The sequence below is a fragment of the Primulina tabacum genome, chromosome 5 (genome assembly GCF_025594145.1).
Source record: "Primulina tabacum isolate GXHZ01 chromosome 5, ASM2559414v2, whole genome shotgun sequence".
Classification (NCBI taxonomy): domain Eukaryota; kingdom Viridiplantae; phylum Streptophyta; class Magnoliopsida; order Lamiales; family Gesneriaceae; genus Primulina; species Primulina tabacum.
Window position 1 is genome coordinate 12565746 of NC_134554.1, and position 19420 is coordinate 12585165.

At 39.8% G+C, this 19420-nt stretch overlaps 1 protein-coding gene across 1 annotated transcript; it reads right to left on the bottom strand.

Annotated features, from left to right (window-relative positions):
* Positions 1-404: 404 nt before the first annotated feature.
* On the bottom strand, positions 405-19005 carry LOC142546679 (auxin transport protein BIG-like). The gene is given in 15 exon segments (XM_075654521.1): positions 405-1334; positions 1518-2024; positions 2167-3192; positions 3320-3463; positions 3699-4103; positions 4463-4685; positions 4756-9303; positions 9382-9616; positions 10464-10644; positions 10787-11404; positions 11959-12687; positions 12689-18009; positions 18095-18260; positions 18365-18471; positions 18587-19005. Coding segments are annotated over 15 exon segments (15267 nt in total). The 5' UTR covers positions 18843-19005; the 3' UTR covers positions 405-533.
* Positions 19006-19420: the final 415 nt, after the last annotated feature.

Genomic DNA, 19420 nt, shown 5'->3' on the forward strand with positions numbered 1-19420 from the left:
AATACGAGCTACTAGATCTTTTAAGATTCTTGTACATGTTTTTATAAGTCTCGTTCAAAGTAATTATTATTTTCATATCTCTAAATTATTCGCAAAAATGTTTTACTCTTTATTTTCCTCTGATCACTTGATAATTGATATACCCTTTTCCTTTCGATCTTGTTTATGTGAATTCATTTTCTTTTCAATACATCGGGAGCTTAACTTTAAATTAAGATTTAAAATAAAAGAATCCAAAAACTGCTAAAAAAGTTGTATCCGCTGTCAAAAATTATTATTATTATTATTATTATTATAACATAAACAGGCTTTGGTTGGGAAATTCCTCGAACACATGTATTCACAAATACAACTGTACGTTGATTGACAGTATTCATGTAAAACATGGTACAACAATTTAAAAAAAAAAAAAAACTTGAAAAATGGATCCATTGCTTCATGCTTAGTGCTTACACAACTAGAACATGAATTGGAGCCAATAGACTCTTATTACCACATTCCGTATTCAACAACCAAAAAAATAAGCCTGAGATTTAGCTTTTACCTCCACTGATTGCAGCATACACGAAGTCCTCGCATCTAGGGAAGCCACTACTCAACACATCCGACAATGCACCCATAACATCAAATGACTCTTGCAAGTCCGTAGCAGAAATAATGTCCTCAAGCCATGACAGCAACTCTTTGGAGAAACCCACAATTTCTTTCACATTCAATAATCTTTTTTTCATAAAAACCTCCCAAGCTTCCAGTTTTCCGGCATCATTTTCCCCTTCCGTGTCCTTGGAGGCTCCTCGAGTATGGATGTCCATGTTCCATGATTTCGCGCATTTGAAGTAACACTGAAGCTGCTCGATCAAGCCGGTGTACACAAGCATGGGTTGAATGGTGGAAAACAACTCCTCTGATCCACTGGTCTCTAAAGACTGGATTGCTCCATTGTCGGGACTTGAAATGTATGGTAGATTGGGAGTCAAGGATCTGCCATGCTTCTGCATATAAGCGTGGTAGATTCCTCGCTGCAAGAAGGCACGGCGATGTTGCAACCATGACTCATATGATTCTGAGAGAAGTGAGCTAACCATCATGAATTGAACAGTCTCCTCTGTCCCATTGGAAGACTGTGTCCCAGGAGAAGAGAATTTGGATTCTGAAGTAGGAGACGACAGATAAGTTGCCACAGACTTGGACATGTTAATGCGTTGCAAAGAATCGTGATCAAGCAATTGCCGTGCCATCTGTATCATGAAAGGTAAAAACTTGGAATTGCTTTCTTTTCCACCACCCCTACTGTCCGCACTGAACGATGCACCAGTCGCAAACCGAGCTAGCATCTGAGCATAAATAACTACGACGTTAAAATCTACAACTTTCTTCATGAGCAAAACAATACAAATAACTAAATGGTTTTTACACACGACAATGCCATGAACAACTAACCATGAGGGGAAAGCACCAAATTATATGCCAACACACGGGTAAGACTAAAATTTTGTAAAAGAAAGGGAAGTATATACCAAAACAATGTCATATGTCAACAACCGCAGCCGGTTGCCGTCAGCGCGTCCCAAAGCATTGAGATAATCCCAGTATTGGTCAACATATCGGACATATTGCCCTGAAGGAACAGAAGACCCTCTCAGGGGAAATAAGTTGTTGCAGAGCGTCTCGTTGTTTCTAAGGGCAGCCCCATCCCATTCCTTTTTAGGAGTCTTTAGCTCAGCATCTGCTCTTTTAGCCTCTTGATGGCACTGAAAATGTATGATGTTGAAATGGCTGACAGTAGTATAAACACAATCTCCACGGGCATTCCCTGAACTTCCAACACCTAAGTTCACTCGTTTGCTGTACGTGTAAACACCCAGCAAATCAGTAGGTCTCAATCTGTAGCCCTCTCTGCAAACCATGCAAGCCAGCCCATCTTCCTCTTCTTCAACATCTTCTAAACCTTCCTCCAGGATAGGTTGGGCAACAACAATTCGATCCCCACCATCTGAAGTCGATTCTTGCCGCATTCCGAGCCCCTTTCAACATTAAAATCTTAGATCAGAGACGGTTACAAGATAAATAAAATTTCATTATCAAAACATCAGTTATATTTATCTGGCAGTGAAGCTTATTAAATCATGTTTGCTTCTAAGACCAACAAAAGATGAAAAGAATCACCTGAAGCAACTGTTCTCTTTTCCTCAGTGCTCGACGCCTCATCTCATCACGTGTGGCATGTCGTAGCTGGCGAATTTTTTCTGCCAGGAATCCAGCATCATTTCCATCTTTGTCAGTAAGAGAGTCCAACAAGTTTTCAGCCCTTGCCCCAATCTCATTTTCACCCGGAACACTCTCCAAAGCATGAAGCAAAGGTAATATTCCTTCTTCGTCAATACATCTCTGAGTGGCCAAGTGACCCATTGACAGCCCCCTCAGCATAGAAAGTATAAGTGGAACAGACGGCAAGTTTAATCCAGATGCCCATTCTGCGGTTGTCCTAAAGTCAGGCAGTCCCGTGCATGAAAAAGTTTCCTTCAAATGTCTTACAGCAACTCCAGTTATCCCTTTCTCCAATATAATATCTTTAAATCTCTCACCACAAGAGCTCGTTTTAAGTGATTCTGAGACTCTCACAAAATTCTCTAGAGCAAATTTTTGTTTGGCAGCAAGCTGAGCAATTTTTTCATCCTTAATGTTATCTTCGTATTGCTTTTGTAACCAGTCAAATTCACTCCAGTCCTGTAAATATGGGTCAAAGTGCTGGATGAGAACTTCCATAGCTGCAGGTTCCCCATAAGTCAAGTATGGCAAAATTCTTGCAACCATTTCAGTGTTCCTCTGCTGTTTGCTAGACTTTTTAAGTCCTGAAGGATGAGACAATCGCTCCAGAAACATGCTTACTATTTTCTTAGCTTGTTCACTGCTGGCAGAATCTTCACTGGAGACTGTAAGAACTCCTGTTGTGACACTGATATTATCACTCTCGTTTGCTTCCAATGTAAGACCTTCCACAATTAACAGAATGCCCTCAGCTGGTTCCATAGCATCCACTGAGAAGGCACATCTTGCAGTTTCAAGGAGTAAACCTAAGGCTCCCAATCTTAACAACGCTCTTCTGTTCTCCTTTGTTTTGCAACAAAGCATTAGAAGATTTAGCACAGAAACCAACTGCTCTTGATTCGACTTTAGATCCTCGCGCAGACGCTGTTAAATGTATTCAGGACTATTAAAGTGAAAGGTATTTTCCAGTAATAAGATATGATAAGAGGAATTCGACAAGGTTAGAATACTGGACTAAAAACAGGCGAAGTCATCTAAATAAGTTGCATACCTGGACCATGCTCAATAGAATTTCCAGACCCCCACATTCTCTGACAGCACCAGTTATTGCAAACTCAACCTCAGGGTCTTGGGATTCCTCTCTATCATCATCTAATTCTTTGATCATAGGCTCTGTAGCTTCACCATCCAACCCCTGCAATTTGATGGACTCATTCCATTACTAAAGCTGAAAAAATGCATGGTGTGATCTGTAATATAATTAAAGTATGAGTTTAAATTGTATTATTACAAATTTGTCCTTATTTTTTCCTTCCTTTATTTTAGTCTTAAGAATAAATATCTATGATCACGGAACCACCATGAGATCGAATAACCAGAAAAGCAACTAGATACAATATGTAGGAACAAATATAAAATTTAGTGGAAACCTGAAGCCGATATGTGAGTGTCATTGGAGGACAATCCCTTGTTGGCGTGGCAATATTAGCAGACAAAAAAACACTTCCAGAGGCAGTATTTGAAGATTGACTATTTGATTTCTTCCAAACTTGTTCATATACTTGAGCAATACTTAAATCGAGAGAGATGATATTTCCTGCAACCAGCAATTCCATGCCGTAGTCATCTTCAAGAAGACCCAGAAGATCCAACTGATGGCAGATTTTATTTTTCACATCTCGCATCAGGGGACCAATCTCAGCACTCGAGTAAGGATTCTTGGTCATCGACCCCCTTATAAATTCCTCCTGAGTATGTGCCTTGTTTAGTATCAAAAGATACACGGGTTCTGGCTTCGAAGGGCATATCAAATTACAGAGCTGCTCCAAGATAAACTGCACAAGTAATACAGTTTTGATTCAATTCAGAACACAACTGCATGATCACATAAATCAACCGACACAACTATCATATATTGCAAGGTTTCTCGTATGAAGGGGATTTTACTGACATAATTAATGAGTGTGACTATTCTTTCCAGATACTTACTCATCATATTCAAACAAGAAGATATGATAAATTCTCACCCATGCATCTCAAATCATAAAGGCAAAGTCAAAGAGTAGAATTAAATACTGTAGTGCTAAATAAGTATGTATAACACCATAAAAATACGAAGTGTATAATTGAAGTTCCCTAAACTCCGTAAATGGAAAAACAAAGAAAGAGGTTGAGAAATGAGTAGAGAACAAACCAAAGAATTACGGCCCTTTCTGTCCTCCCCATGAATCTGTAAGCCACCAATGCATGCCTGGATGAACTGCCGTTTGTTTTCATTGCTCTCAAGCAGAAGACTGTCGAGAAGATCTTTCAAAAGGCGATTACAGTCACCAATCAATTTCGTCTTTTGCACAATTAAGCCCCTAATCACAATAAGGGCCTCCAGAACATCAGATAACAACTGATCCCTCATGAATCTGCAGCCAAAAAAGAACATTCAATACATTGCAACAAAGTTTGTGATGTATCAGAAAAATCGAAGCTAACCTGGATCTTATATTAGGGATCTCCAAATATTTTCCAAGTAACTCTATGAGCTTATGAAGGATAAAACCTTGAGAAATATCAATATGGAGACTCCTCTCCAAGGATTCCACATTATTCACTTCTGTTGTGATTAGCTTACATATGGTGGCCAAACATCCTCGTACAGTCAAGAAAATACGTGCATCCTCTGAATCTAGCATTCTAAAGAGCAATTCAAAATATTCCGCAGCATTTTCACCAGCTGAAAGAGTCGCAGGTAACAAAGACATTAGCAAATTAAGCAACCGAAACCTCCTCGATGAACTTTGGCCACAAAGTAAACTGATTAGCATGCACATCTCCGATCTTACTGACTGTGAACAAGCACTCAATATGAGTTCTTTAACCCATGATCCAAGCTCAAAAGATCTAATCTCACTCTGACCTGTTTTACAAGAACGACGCTTCCATCGGAGAGCATATTTCATGGCCAAATAATCATATCTCTGAGGCCGAGATTTCTGACCAGCTCTAACCGCCTGAGAAACTTTATACTGCCTCCTCACGAAATCAAGATACGACGCTCCTCTTTCCCATTCAAAATAGCTTAGTAATGGGATATCCTGAGTCTTCGAAGAACCATCCCAATTCCTATCTAATGATTCTGATGTATACTTGTTTCCACTCACAACTACGCTGGATTCAGATACACATGAATTAATACCATCTTTCATCTGTGATGGTAGGGCAGATTTTCCATTCGCTGGCTCTTTATCCATCGTATCAGGTTTTGGGGGAGTACATGCATGAGAAATTATTTTAAGACATGGTAGAACGACATGCTCAGATATAGCAGGATGCTTGGCCCCCAGTTTGATGGATTTAAATAACAACTGGAACACAATTCTTAATCTCGACTCCCAAAACTCATCTGCCAAGGAACAGATATCTGAAAGCAACATTAATTCTTCACGTGTTGCCAGAGCAATGTCTATTGACCGGTGATGTTCAAGACAGTACACGACCTTCTTCTGCAGCAAGCAATTTAATTCAGCAACAGCATTCGCATCAGCCTCAGAGAAGGCACAAAGTGCCGCCCGGGCTTGGACACGGGAAGTTTTCGGGCCTTGGTGTATATTATTCTCAAACAATTCATGCAAAATGCCACAAGCAACAAGCTGCTTCTTAGAACTCGGATGTTTTGACAGCACAAGTAAAAGCTCAAGACATTGGGTCACAAATGTACTAGCACAGCCATAGCAACTATTAGGAGACCTCGATACAACAAATCTCGAGGCTGCAGCAGCATCATCAGAACGTTTCTGGTGCAGATAACTCGTCAACACCTGTCTGAGACCTTGAAGAGTCTGAACACTTTTGCTCACAGAATCAAATGCTGCTTTGCATTTCTCACCATAGAGTAAACCAAGAAGGGCAATTTTGCGATTGATTTTGAAGGAAGGGCCTGGCAATGAGACCATCATTTGCTGAACAGAATCCTTCTGCTGAGAGTCCATTTCATTCTCACCAATGCTAGAAACAATTTTCAACAAAGGTTTTTTGAATCCCAAAAGCTGTTGATATCGCTTATGAGCACTCTCAGATTCAGATTCTATTGCAGCCAATCCCCTTTTCATATCTTCATCGTTTTCCATGCTATCAAATATGAAACTTGGCCTAGCCATAAAATTGAACTCAAAACGTCCGTATTTACTGTATCCACACTCATTGCATAAAAATGAGTCCAGATTTTCATAATTAATATTGCGGCATTGCCTGCACTGATACGCATTCTCACGGCAGTTGTTACAGATTCCATGCTTGTCAGTGACAGGTCGACTGCAGCGTGGACATTGAAGTGGTTCAAGGGACAGTGCTTGAAGATTTTCATAGAAAGAATCCAACTCAATCATAAAGTTACATGACGTTATAGGAATGGGGAATTCAACTTTCAACTCAGTCTGATTGCAAGAAAGATGGCATATCTTTGCTCGCTTCCACAAAGACCAGTTATTTTTCAACTCCGACAAGTCAGCCACAGGCCTATTGTTATAGTACAGATTCAGAACTTTCACCGACTTGGATTTCCTGGCATCGTGAACGTTCATGGTCACGCTCTGAATGGTGTAGCTACCAGTACATTTCACAATAATACGATTGTCGGTGAACTTTGTTTCAGACTTCAAATTTTCAAGCTTCACCTTGCTATATGGGACCTCAGGTGAGCTGCAAGCCACACAAGGCTCACTCTCAAGATAATAACCATCAAATTCCACCAAACCACTCAAAGTGTTGTAAATGCGTGAATTCGGATGATTTGCCAAAAGCTCATTTTGTGAGTGAAGTGCCTCAAAAATGCATTTAATCACATCAGCTGTCAAGCATTTATCTACGATTTCATTGTTTTGTTTTTTTGAGCTGTTATCTGGAAATTTCCCCAGTAAGGAGGTCACAAGTTCTGTATATTCGACGACATTCTGACCATATAAAGGCAAGCAGCTCAGTTTCTGTAAGAGAGCAGTTAGCATGGATTCCTTAAATGACTGCTTACCATGGTACCAGGCACCAAGAAGAACACACTTGGCTTCTCCACGCACAGAACTTGAATTCCATTCCAACAAAAATTTGTCAATAAATTGTTTCAGGCAATCATCACTATGGTCAGTAAAGAAATTTACCACCTGTTCCATATCCATGTAAGATTTCTCTGTAAGAGATTCGCTTCCTTCTTCACCTTTCTTCTTTTTCTTAGAGTCAAGCGGTTGAGCCCCAAGCTTATTGGATGTAGAACTTATGTCTCCACCATCAGCTCTCTGTGAAAAATGTCTTGCATCTTTTCCAGTATAAAGAGCCAAATTCAGAAGTTTCAAAGCTTGAACCACACATTCTTCACCAAAAAAAAAGACTCCATCCATCACAAAAGGTAAGACATCGGAATGCCTCAGGCAATACTTCTGCCAGTTACGAGGTCGCGCTGCCGCTACCTCTGCAATGGTGGATAGGCACTTCACTATTTTGACACTTCTTTCATATGAAAAGGTATTCTGAAATCCGCCAGATTTTGTTATGTGTTTGTAGAGCTTCTTTGTTTCACTAGTAAACAGCCAAGTGTCACGAACACTGTAATATTGTGTCTTACTGCCACATAGATGAAGAAACAGCCTCCTTGCATACCTCCTAATGGTCATTGTATGTGGATTGTTGATATAACTGCAGAGAACATCCTGGTACCCATCAAGTTTTAAATCCTTACCAGAAGTAACTTTGTACTGCCTATCTTTGTCCCCAACTTTGTCATGCTTCTCAGGCCTAATTAGGCAATAAACCAATCGGAAAGTGTTTTCTAGCAACAATCTAGGGTAGTCCGCAAAAACATCACTCCGATGTGCTTTTGCATATGAATCTGCGAAAAATGGTGAGAAATTACCCGCTGGCACCTCTCTCCGGATTGATAATTGAGCACCACAGCCAGGACCAGGGTTCAAACCAAAAGAAGTTTCAATACTAACAGAAGGGGACTTAAAGTCAATGACCAGTTGCTGCAGGATGTCCATGAGATAATTAATGAAAACCTGCTGCCTAAGAAGGCCACAGGCCCTATGCAGTGAAGAAATCAAGTCACTTCTATCACGGTCATCCAATGATGAACTGGAAGTGGAGGGTGGGTTGTGGATGGTTGTTTTGTCCAGTGTATCTGCTGTCCCAGCAGCTTTTGATCCCGAAACATCACCACCTGGTTGGTTCCAGTTACGTAGCATGAGAGTGAAGTACATAAAGACAAGAATTGTGACTTCCCCAAAAGATGAACGGCTTCTAGCAATAAAAGGTTTATCAAGTTCTATCTCATCTATAAACCATTTAATCAATTTTTCCAAATTTATGCTCTCAACCTCTGTGCCATCAACAAAAGGGCCACCGATAGCTGACGACAATCTGTAGATGAGCTGCATCACAGGAACAGCCCGAACACCAGAGGCAGTCTTCATAAATCCCTTCAGCTGTTCAAGGAGCTCCGAGAGAAGTAATGAATTGACAGCCCTTTTGGATTCAGATATGGTAACAGCATCAACAACTGAAGCTGAAAACTCCCCAGACTCATTAGGCTCCAAATCAAGGCCTGATGGAACTGCATTCTTCAAGTTGACATCAGCAACAGCTGGCAAAAAAATTGAATCACTTAAATCATCAGCAGAATAGTGAAGGTCATTACCATCTCCACTTAACATCTCTACTTCAATTGGAATTGCTGACATAGGATGATCTCTAGAATGCGGTAGAGGAAGTCTTTCTGCATCTAGCACTTCATAGCATGCTTCACATAAATCAAAGTCAGGGCATACAGCACAGTGCCATCTGCGTCTCAATATAGGAACAGTTGAACAGCCATCACAACAATATTGTACAGATGAAGTAATTGAATCTTCTTCTACCGAAACAGGATTATTTCCACAAGCTGCACTTGTAGCATCAGCAGGTAATGGAACTGGTGTTGTATTCTCCAATTCATCTGTACCTAGCATAGTCTGCTTCGGAAAGGGAACCTGGAGCAGTCTTGAAGATATAGCCAAGCTGTAAAGAAGAAATAATAAGTGCATGTGTTACACGAGGAGAAAATTCTAAAGTACTAGAACTGGTTTTTCTATTTACCTGCTGGAAGTTTGAACAGCCTCGTTAGTTGATAGAAGAAGTTTCTTAAACAACGTGACAGCACGGGAAACAGATTGCCGAGCCGCAGGTTTTCCAGACAATACCAAACACTCTGCATAACAATAAATAAGTTCTACAGATGATATGACGATGTTGTTCATAGTCTGTGTGTCTGGCTGTTCTACATCCAAGATTCCCCAAAGTACTTGCATAAGTCCATCAACAATTTCAGAACCTGCATCAATCTCAATGATTAAATTATACACCATGAGGAAAAATCACGAATCAATGGGACATCTAATTAAATCTCAGAGCATCAAACACAGCCAGCTGTAAAATATACAACATTTTATGCCACAGCAGATAATTGGAAGTTGATCAACAAAAAAGATAAAGCTTCTGGAAGCATTTGGAGTAAAAGAAAACAAAAATAAAAGACACAGAAGAGGTCAAAGTTGTCTAGTTTCTTTTTTTTTTTTTTGATAGAAAACTATTTTTATTAAAATCGATAAAGATTACATATTCTATGCGGATGAGAATTCCGCAGCATAGTTACAAGACCACTAACATAAGGAGACCTTCCAAAACATCAACATAATCAAATCAAGACCAAACAAATTTCCAATCCCTAACTAAATCCGATATACTTAAATGGTTGAATTGGTCCAAGCTGATCGTCCAAGATGCAACCATAAATTTTTTTTCTCCCATACGTTGTCTGTAGACTCTTCCTTATCCATGAAAATTCTGCTATTCCTTTCCAACCAAATTGACCAAAACATGTCTAGTTTCACTAAGCACAAAGTCGCCAAGGATGACTTTAAGTGATTTGGTGATAATGGATAATTCCTTTTTAAATAAAGCACCGAAGAAATTCAGTAGATGTTACAATGGGCACAGAAAATCTCTAAGAAAATAGCTTTCTACCCATGATGATGTCATAGTACACAAACATCAACAAGATTCAGAAAGCACAATGCACAAAAAATCAAGGACCGGCCACAACAGCGTCTCAAAATTCTTGCAGGTACCTAGACTATGAGTAACAAAAAGAAAACTCAGTTTATATTGAATTATGATACCGTTATTCTCAAGGAAAGCAGCCAAGTTGGAGCGGCGATGCAATGCAATCTTAGAAACCGCACGCATCTGAGCCGTAAACTCCTCGATAATCCACCCTGCAGTGGACTCACCCATTCCCAGCTTTGAAGAAAGCAACAATGTGGATTTTACCACTCCACTAAGGCGCATGGCATCTTTAACCTAAGCAAAAAATGATGGATGTGACTATGACAAGCTTCTGTACATGAAATCAACAACTAAAGTTGAGAACCAAGTATGATAAAATATGAAATTGGAGAAGTGAAATTAAGAACCAACAGTAAAGTGAGACCGCTGGAATTACTTGGTAATAGATCTCTCTCCTAGGAAACACAGCCTGCAGTACGCGGCTAGCAGCAACCTGTAGCAAAGGTTCCCTGTCGCTTTCATATACACTTTCCAAAACTTGCTTGCATTTAATGTTACTCAAATCCAATTTAACTTCTTCAGCTTTCAAGAATCCGTGGGGTTTACACGAAAGATAAATCCGGGACAGGAGCTTGAGACCATCAGCCACAACCTTCTCCTGGATTAAAGCAGATTGTGCATACCGAGACTTTCTCCCAGACCCTGGAGACCATGAATTGCAATCAAGTGTGTGCGCTTCCATGTCTAGAATGGCATCCATCTTCTCTTTCCAACCAAATTCATCCTTAACTCGACCATATACTTCCAAAGAATCTATTCTGGGCAAAGCAGATCCACTGAAGGTTCTTCCAATGCTAATTGTGAATTCCTCGTCAGCTAATAGTGATTCAGCCACTGTGAACGGAATATCATACCAAGATCGCATGCCTTCATCCAATTTTATCACTCTCTGGAATATGGTAATTTCTGAAGGAATATGACTTGCTGATGTATTGCCCACATGCAAGCGAAAACCAACCATAACAATATCGGGATTTGAATTGGTCACGGTTGTCTGAATAAGAAATGTCCAACAGTGAACTTGGAGAAGTTTGGGGGTAAAAAAAGATCTCTCTTGATTTTAAGCATGACATAGCAAAACGGCCAATCTAAAGATTACTATTAGATAACAGATTTATAAGATGAAAAAAACATGAACCTGCAGCTGATCAGTGACTACAAACTTCAAAAGAGCATGGACTTTCATACACACGAGATGAACAATGATAAATATTTATGTGGAATCTGCTAAAAATAAAACATGGAGAAACCAAAATTGTCTGCCCAAGTTTCTATTTCACATTTCACTAGCATCAACTTGGTTTCAGCTGAACAGATACTAACTACATACAAAACATGTCCCACAGTGCAAAATGTTGTCTAACTGAATAATCAATCCTTAATGAATAGATATCGAGCATGACACTGCATGGGCATCAAAGAGAGACGGAGGAAGGGGTTTAAGACAAGTAAATTTGTAAATTAAACCATGACCAGACCTAGAGAGGTGATCAATAAATGTAAATAACAAGGAGATGAAAAATGAAGTAAAATATACGTCAGCAATACCTTGAATCCAGCAGGATTAGTTCCCTCTAAGAACCCATCCTCAGATACCAAAGTTTGCTTAGCCCCTTCAGAATCATTATTCCTTATGGCATCGCCACTCAGTTTGACGTCTTGTGTTATGCAGACAGTTTTCTCAAAAAAGTCAAGTGGAAATTCTGGTTTTACACCCCCGTAAGCTTTATTTTTCAGAATACCATATCCTAATTTCTTAACCTTATCGGAAATAAAATTTACACCAGTGTCAACCCCTGCAGGAATGTGTGAGTAAATCTGAAGGCTTCCATCTTCATGCAAAACAAGACAGTGAATTTTGTCCTTTGACAAAGGCTTGTAAGCACTGACCCCTACCAATGCTGAAGTTGACCCAGCAGTATGCCGTAAATGATGTGCGAAAATTTCATGCTCTCCCAAGGAGATGGCTAGAACACCATTTGATTTCAGACTAGAATAGCAAACGAACAACCCACTACCACCCAGCAACTCTTTCCAACGGTGCAATCCAGCTGGCCTGAGCTTACTTTCCAGGTCATTCTCATATACGGCTGACATTTCAATCAGAGATGTTGCGTCTGGATTGAGACGGCCAATCAAGGTACTCCCGTCTTGGTAGGACAGAAACAGCAATTTATGAGTAGAAGAAAAATATAGTGACGAGCCCTTAGCTTGCTTGTTTCTTCCCTCTATTTGAATACCTTCCTTCAATGGTCTAGCACCAACATTTGCTTCGCACTGACATCTCTAACCTGTACAAGCAGCCAAACCCTGATAGAACAATGAGAAACATTCTGCCATGAGATCCATAAATAAGAGTTGCATCCACTACTGTATCATCAGGCAATGTGATATAGTGCACAGGGCTGATATTGTCCTGTGACAGATCATATATTTTCACAAATCTGTTAGTCACTACCATAAGCTGAACCTGAGAGCCCGGAACCCAGTCTACGCGTCTGATATAAGCACCTTGCAGAGCAAGTTCAATAGCTAAGCGATCAATCACCTCACCTCGATGATTGATAGTAAGGACTTGGCAATCTTCATAGCCTGCTACAACAAGATAATTCTCTACTAGTGAATTAAAGAGTAGACGTACAATCTCAAAACGAACAACATTTTTAGAAAGTGGTTTCACATTTGCCTTATCAGCTGTGATCGGAGCAACCGTAGCTTGTCCAATTAGCTGATCCACATCAAATATGGCTACCTTATCACCTTCTCCAACAGCCAACCGACCTCGGGAACTTACACTGAGTAATGATTTAACGAGAGAACCACTAGTCAAATGGGATTTTAGTTCCTTCGCATTTGAATAATCTGATTTGATCTTCAAATCTAACGATCCACTTTTATAGGACTTCTTCAATTGTAAAAGATCACTGTTATAATGGAGTACTTTGTCTTCAGCCAGATATATTTTTTTGTCTTTTAAACTATGGAACTCCCTTCTTCCAGTAATAGTTGGCAACAATGACATGCAAACTCCAAGAATCCGATCTTCAACCTCAAGCTCATTGAGTAGCATTGGCATCCTACTTTGAACCTCATTTGAAATAGATAACCTAGTGAAATTATCAAGGTCATCTGATGCATCCTCATCAACATCTGAATCACTCTCGGGCATCTGATTCGTGCTATCCGTAAGAGGAAGAAAAGACTGTAAGTTACTGGCAACGCGATTGGTTTCAATGCTACTTCCAGTGACTTTTCGAGGTTTCAAGCACTGGCAACTGCTGCCTCGAACTCCTCCAGCGCCGCAGTCACAAAAAAAACGACTAGAGCGAGAGTATACAACGCGGTGACCACGATGACAAACTTTTGCACACACAGAGCAACAACCTTTGGAGACAGTCAGGTCACACGTGTAACAGAAATACCAGTGTTGTTCCATAAAATTGCTGCCACTGGATGTAAATGTGCAAACTTTAGACGCCAAGGCTCTCTCACTGTTGTTATCGTCTTCGTCACCCTTATCTTCGCTACCAACCTCACCATCAGATGTCCCATCGTCTTCATCATCATCATCAACGGAAGCATTATCACAATCAACTGAAGTAGGTCCTTGATTAACCGTGAGAACCAAATTCTCGACATTTTTTCTCGAACTAAACGATCTAGAAGACAAAGGCCCCAAACCAGAACCAGAGCTGGAAACAGTATTCCCTGATAACTTTCCAGAAATGCACCTAGAAGGCCCAGTATCACTCAAGGATTTTGCGAGGAATCCAAAAAGATACTTCAATCCTTGAAGCAATCGTTCATCACCAGCCAGATTCTCTATCAACCCCACTGTCCTCAGTAGCAGTGGCTTAACTAATGCTTCCCCTTGTGAGATCTGGACAACAAAATTGAAATAACCTTTTGCTGATTCCAAATCAAACAACATGAATGCATTGTCTAGGGAAAGTAGCATGGCTTCGTGTAAATGAGACTGTAGTTCTTGCAACTGGAATTGAGAAGCTGATGCCAAAAGGCACATTAAAAAATTTGTGGTTGAGTCTCTTAAAGAGACAGAAGTTCCTATGCCGGTGACGCCATTTGGTGTTTCAATCACAGATCCCAATAACCTGATTTCCAGCCACTTCGAAAGGTAAACTGTATCCATGATGACAAATTTCTTATGTAAATTCTGTTTTACTTCAGGATATAAATCGTCAGACAAAAGATCGATGAAAAGGTTGAGAACCCTCACATTAACAGACTCAGAGTAGCAGTGATCCAGAGAACCAATCAAAACCAATATATCGCCACGAAGGGAACCAAAGTAATTCTTAATCTTTTCAGAGATATCTTCTACAGACAGGAAAAACTTGAAAATGACATTTTTTGATGGATCGTCCTTCAGGCTGTAAATAATATCAATCATTTTTGTGACTACAAATTCATGGACACTATCCATATGTTTTCCTTCATTGCCACTCTGCAGGAATTCCTCCATGCGCTTCATGATAAATAAGCTGCTATAATCAGCCCCCACTTCAAAGTCCAAACTCAAGCTTTGGCATATATTTTCACATTCACCCTTGAGGCTTCCAAATACCTTGTCACATTTGATTGTCAGGATAGACAGAAGTATCACACTAATTACCTCTTCTACCTCACAGCTGATCCCTCTAGAATCTTTGACCTTCATCAATCCATCAAGAATAGTAATAATTCCATGAACATTGAGAATACAAGACGATACAATTTCACCTGGAAATTGAAGAACAAGGGGAAACCCATGCAACACAACTTTCCAAAAAGTTTTAGATCGAATCCCCAGAGACATTTTTTCAACAATTCTGTCGTGCTTCATGGAAAGCTCGTAGAAAGATTCCAGCAAGCTAGGATTAATCCCCATTTTTCCAAAGAAATCTTCCTGCATACTGTTGTCAAAATCGACATATTTAAGAAGCGACAGATGCGCATTTTTTATGGATGAGGACAAAGCATTTTGGTAGATTCGTAAATAACTATTTAACAAAGATGACAATATCTTGATCAGCTTTGTGATTTGATCATCTTGAAAATAGTTGGAAATGAGGCTTTTGGCCAACACAAGATACCCAGCATCCTTGACAGCATAAGCCTGGCAGCTAATACCCAAATTTGTGGCGGAATCCTTTTCATTATGTGCCCAAATGCCTGTACAAATAAAGGACAGAGCGAAAGAAACCCAGGATCCACTTCTGAAGAAGTCCCAACCAAGTTCCTCAACATCCTCACGCAAAAGAAAACCATCAAGTTGCTGAAGCAAACTCAACACACAATCTGGAATGCCAGCACACTTGCTGCTGCTGAGGTAGTTGCCAAAAATACAATGGCTAAAATAAACAAAATTCTCCACATTTAAGATATCAGGAAACCTCAGGCCACTTGAAACGACTTGACAATTTTCTGCAGCAGATACTGAAACTGGGATATCCCAGCAAAGCAAGAACAGATATCGTTCAATAATCAAGTCATCCACCTTGGCAGCTCTTTTACCTTTCCAAAATCCAAGAACCCGTGAAAAAGAGGCTTGAATCTCCCTCCAACTTAAACCAAAGAAATCAACTGAATGGTAATCTTCACATAAAGAAGCCAGAACGGGTGCAATATCAACCATCTGATTAAGTAAAATTTTTCTGTAGGGGTTTTGTTTTGCCCATTCACTTGTCAAGCCCTCTAGCACAGTGGCTGGCCATGACAACAAATAGTTTGCTGAATTATGCATGCATAGATCAGGGGATTCCCTAAGTTTTGTCCTGAAGTCCTGAAGTAGAGATGAAGGACAAGAGCGGGGATGATAAATCATGTGCCGTAGTAATAAAACCAGCCTCGAAACCAACAAGGCCCAGCGTGACAATTGCTCAGTATCAAAACCTGTAGGGGGAATATAAATGATTTGAAGCGCTGAAAGTACTTTACTAGCCAACATAGACTTCTCCTCTTGGGATGAAAAATGAAACGCAACTAAGAGAATCTCAATGTGAAAGAGAGAAGGAAGAGTTTCAACAATATCCTTCAGAGTAGCACATGTTGAACTGACAGTTTTTGCTTTCTCATGGATAAATTCTAGGAATGTCTCATAAAGTTTAGACCTCAAGATAATACCAGCTGAACCCACTCGGCACACAAGGATACGGGCAAGCAAAGCAAGGGTCTGATCATTGTACATATAAGCACCATTTTCAATAATTAGTATGTTCTCAACAATAGACTCTTCAAGGAGTTCAGATAAAGCTCGATGCAAAAGAAGTTTCTGCAATAGTTCAAAGCAAAGTACATGAACATGTCCGAACTTCCTCTCTTCCTGCAGAGTTAGGCTATTGTCCCCATTCCTGTCTTCAAGACAACAATCCTGGCAACTAAGTATGGAAAGCAAAATATCAATATGGTTCCTACTTAGCCTTTTGCTTGCGTCACTGAACAATGGAGGATGCCACTCGGGAGAAAAAACACAACTTTTAAGAAAACTAAGTAACTCAGTAGCTGCTTGCAATGGCGTATTGCTGATCCTAGAGCTGGAACTGACAGCAACATTTGATTGCTCACAACCATCCATGGATCCTACAGAGCGACTGCCTTCAGAAAAAAGATCACCGAAAAGAGCTTCATCTTCATGACAAACAACATTGTCTGATTCAGAGGTCCCTGATGCTTTTGTTGCACTGGAACATGATCTCTCGAGGAGAGGCTTTAATTTAACACCCTCAGAATGAAGGAAGATAACAAGATGTATCAGGTTGTCTAGCCACTGATTGGATGGTGGGAATAGTAGTCCACATAACTCTTCAAATGTGTGCTTTTTCAAGAGAAAAAACTTCTCATTACTAACGAGACATGAAGAGGAATCAACCATGGCATGACCGTCAGTATAACCTGTCTTCCGATCATCGAACTCAAAACGAGAACATGATCCCTTTATTTCTAAAATGAGTTTCAGAATACAAATGATCACCCGGGGATAGTAAGCCAGAGGGAGCTTACTGTTAGCAACAATTTTGTTATGCCTCCAAATGTCGGAATCCAAATTGCTCAAGATAGAAGCTATTATACATACTTGAATATTCTGGAAAACATAATTCTTCAGGAAATACGATTGCATTACTTGAAGAAACTCTTCCAACAAGTGAACTGCGAGGCTTTCATAACTATTTTCAACAATAATATTGTTATATGCAAAGTCGACACCACTACGAAACAAGCTTGGTAATAAATTGATAAAAGCAGCAGCTGATTGCACCACTAGATTTTCTGAGTCAACGTATTTGGTATCTTTTGCAAGACTTGCCAGTAAGTTGAGTATTCTTACACAAAAAGACAAGATTTTCCGAAAACTGTGACATACTGGTTTCTCGTCAAATGAAACCGGGAGCTCTAAAAGTTCTTTACAGTGAAAGATAAGTCGGTGAATGCATCCAAAATGAACAGTAGCCAAATGCTGAGAAAGAACAATCAACATATTAGTACTCTGGGGAAGAGAATGCTCGATGATGGGTGAATTCCTATTCTCCACTTGCATGCATTCAGAAAAAAATTCCATTAACATGTGTTCATCTGTCTCTTGCTCCTTCGAGCATTTTCCCCCTTAAAAAAAAAAAAAGAAAACTACCATGTTAGTTACAAAGCCAACAAAGTGAATGGTACATGATAGACAGTAATAGACCAATACCCAGTAACATGCACCCAATGTGGTCCAGCCTGTCAGCAGAATCATCTTTATCAGCCACAGGAGGCAGCAATTCCAAAAGAAAGTTCATAGAACACGACTGAGAAGGATCCAACTCCTTATCCACTCCATCAATTAGCAGTACCTCCAAAAGTTGTAACACGATGTTCTGAAAGAGGTACAAAGTCAGCTAAGGTGCAACAGAAGCATTAGTGGCACATGCACACGAAACCAAAAATTAAATGATGTCTCTTCACACAAGTAATCACAAACCTGAAGACTCAAATCATCGCTTTTCCCAATCCATTTTTCCAAACTACAAAGGGCAAACTCAATCGTCTGATGAACCACTGCCACAACCACCGGCTCCACTTGCTCGACTGTCTCGTCACACCAGAAGAGACTAACACACTTAATACCATTCGCACAATAAATAGTACATAACAGTAATCCAAACATGAAACGCTTTTTTTTTTTTGAAAGAAAAAAACTCACCTGGTAACGATCGGAGAGCTTTAACAACGGTAAGCGAGACACAAGCCAAGGCATGAACCCGAGCTTGATCCCACACTTCCAGCCCTACTTTACTGCCGGTTTCCTCAAACACCACCGGCTTCACTGATTGTTTAAGAATAGAATAGAGCTTCCGAAATCCTGTCCTGAAAACAGACGCCGATGCATCGGAGCGGAGGCTCCGAGAGAAGTCGCCGGACGAGACGGCAGTGACGAGCGCTGCGATCTCCTCCGCCATGAGACTCCGGGGAGCGTGAAATTCCGTGATCAGCAGAAGTTCATTAGTTGATTGATCGTAGAAACGAGCGAAATCTTAGCTATCGTATTCGGGAATGAGAAATCAATGGAGAGAGAATGGCCCGGAGAAAGGGAGACTCAGACTGGGGTTTTGGTTTTAGAGGAAATAACTGTTTTATTTTATATTCTAGCCTAGTCTACCATTAATCAGCGTGAGATGCAAGTCATCTTTTTTGATCAACCAATTGAAAATTTACTCTTTACTGCTTTTAATTAATTAAAGATACAAATATATATAATTTAGTGTAAGTTTGCGTGAATTAGAAAAATGTTATTTAATTATTACAATATTTCATTGTGACGATTTTTAGGATTAATTTTCATTTATTTAAAAATTAATTAAATATAAAATGAATATATTGATCTATTAATTAATAATTTTTGTGAAATGAATTAGTTATTAGTTCCGAGAATAAGTTTTTAGAGTCGAGATTGTAGACTATGGGTTAAGAAGGAATGAGTTCAGTATTTGGGTAAAAAAAATTACATTATTTTGAATTGCAATGTTATTGCCTTCCA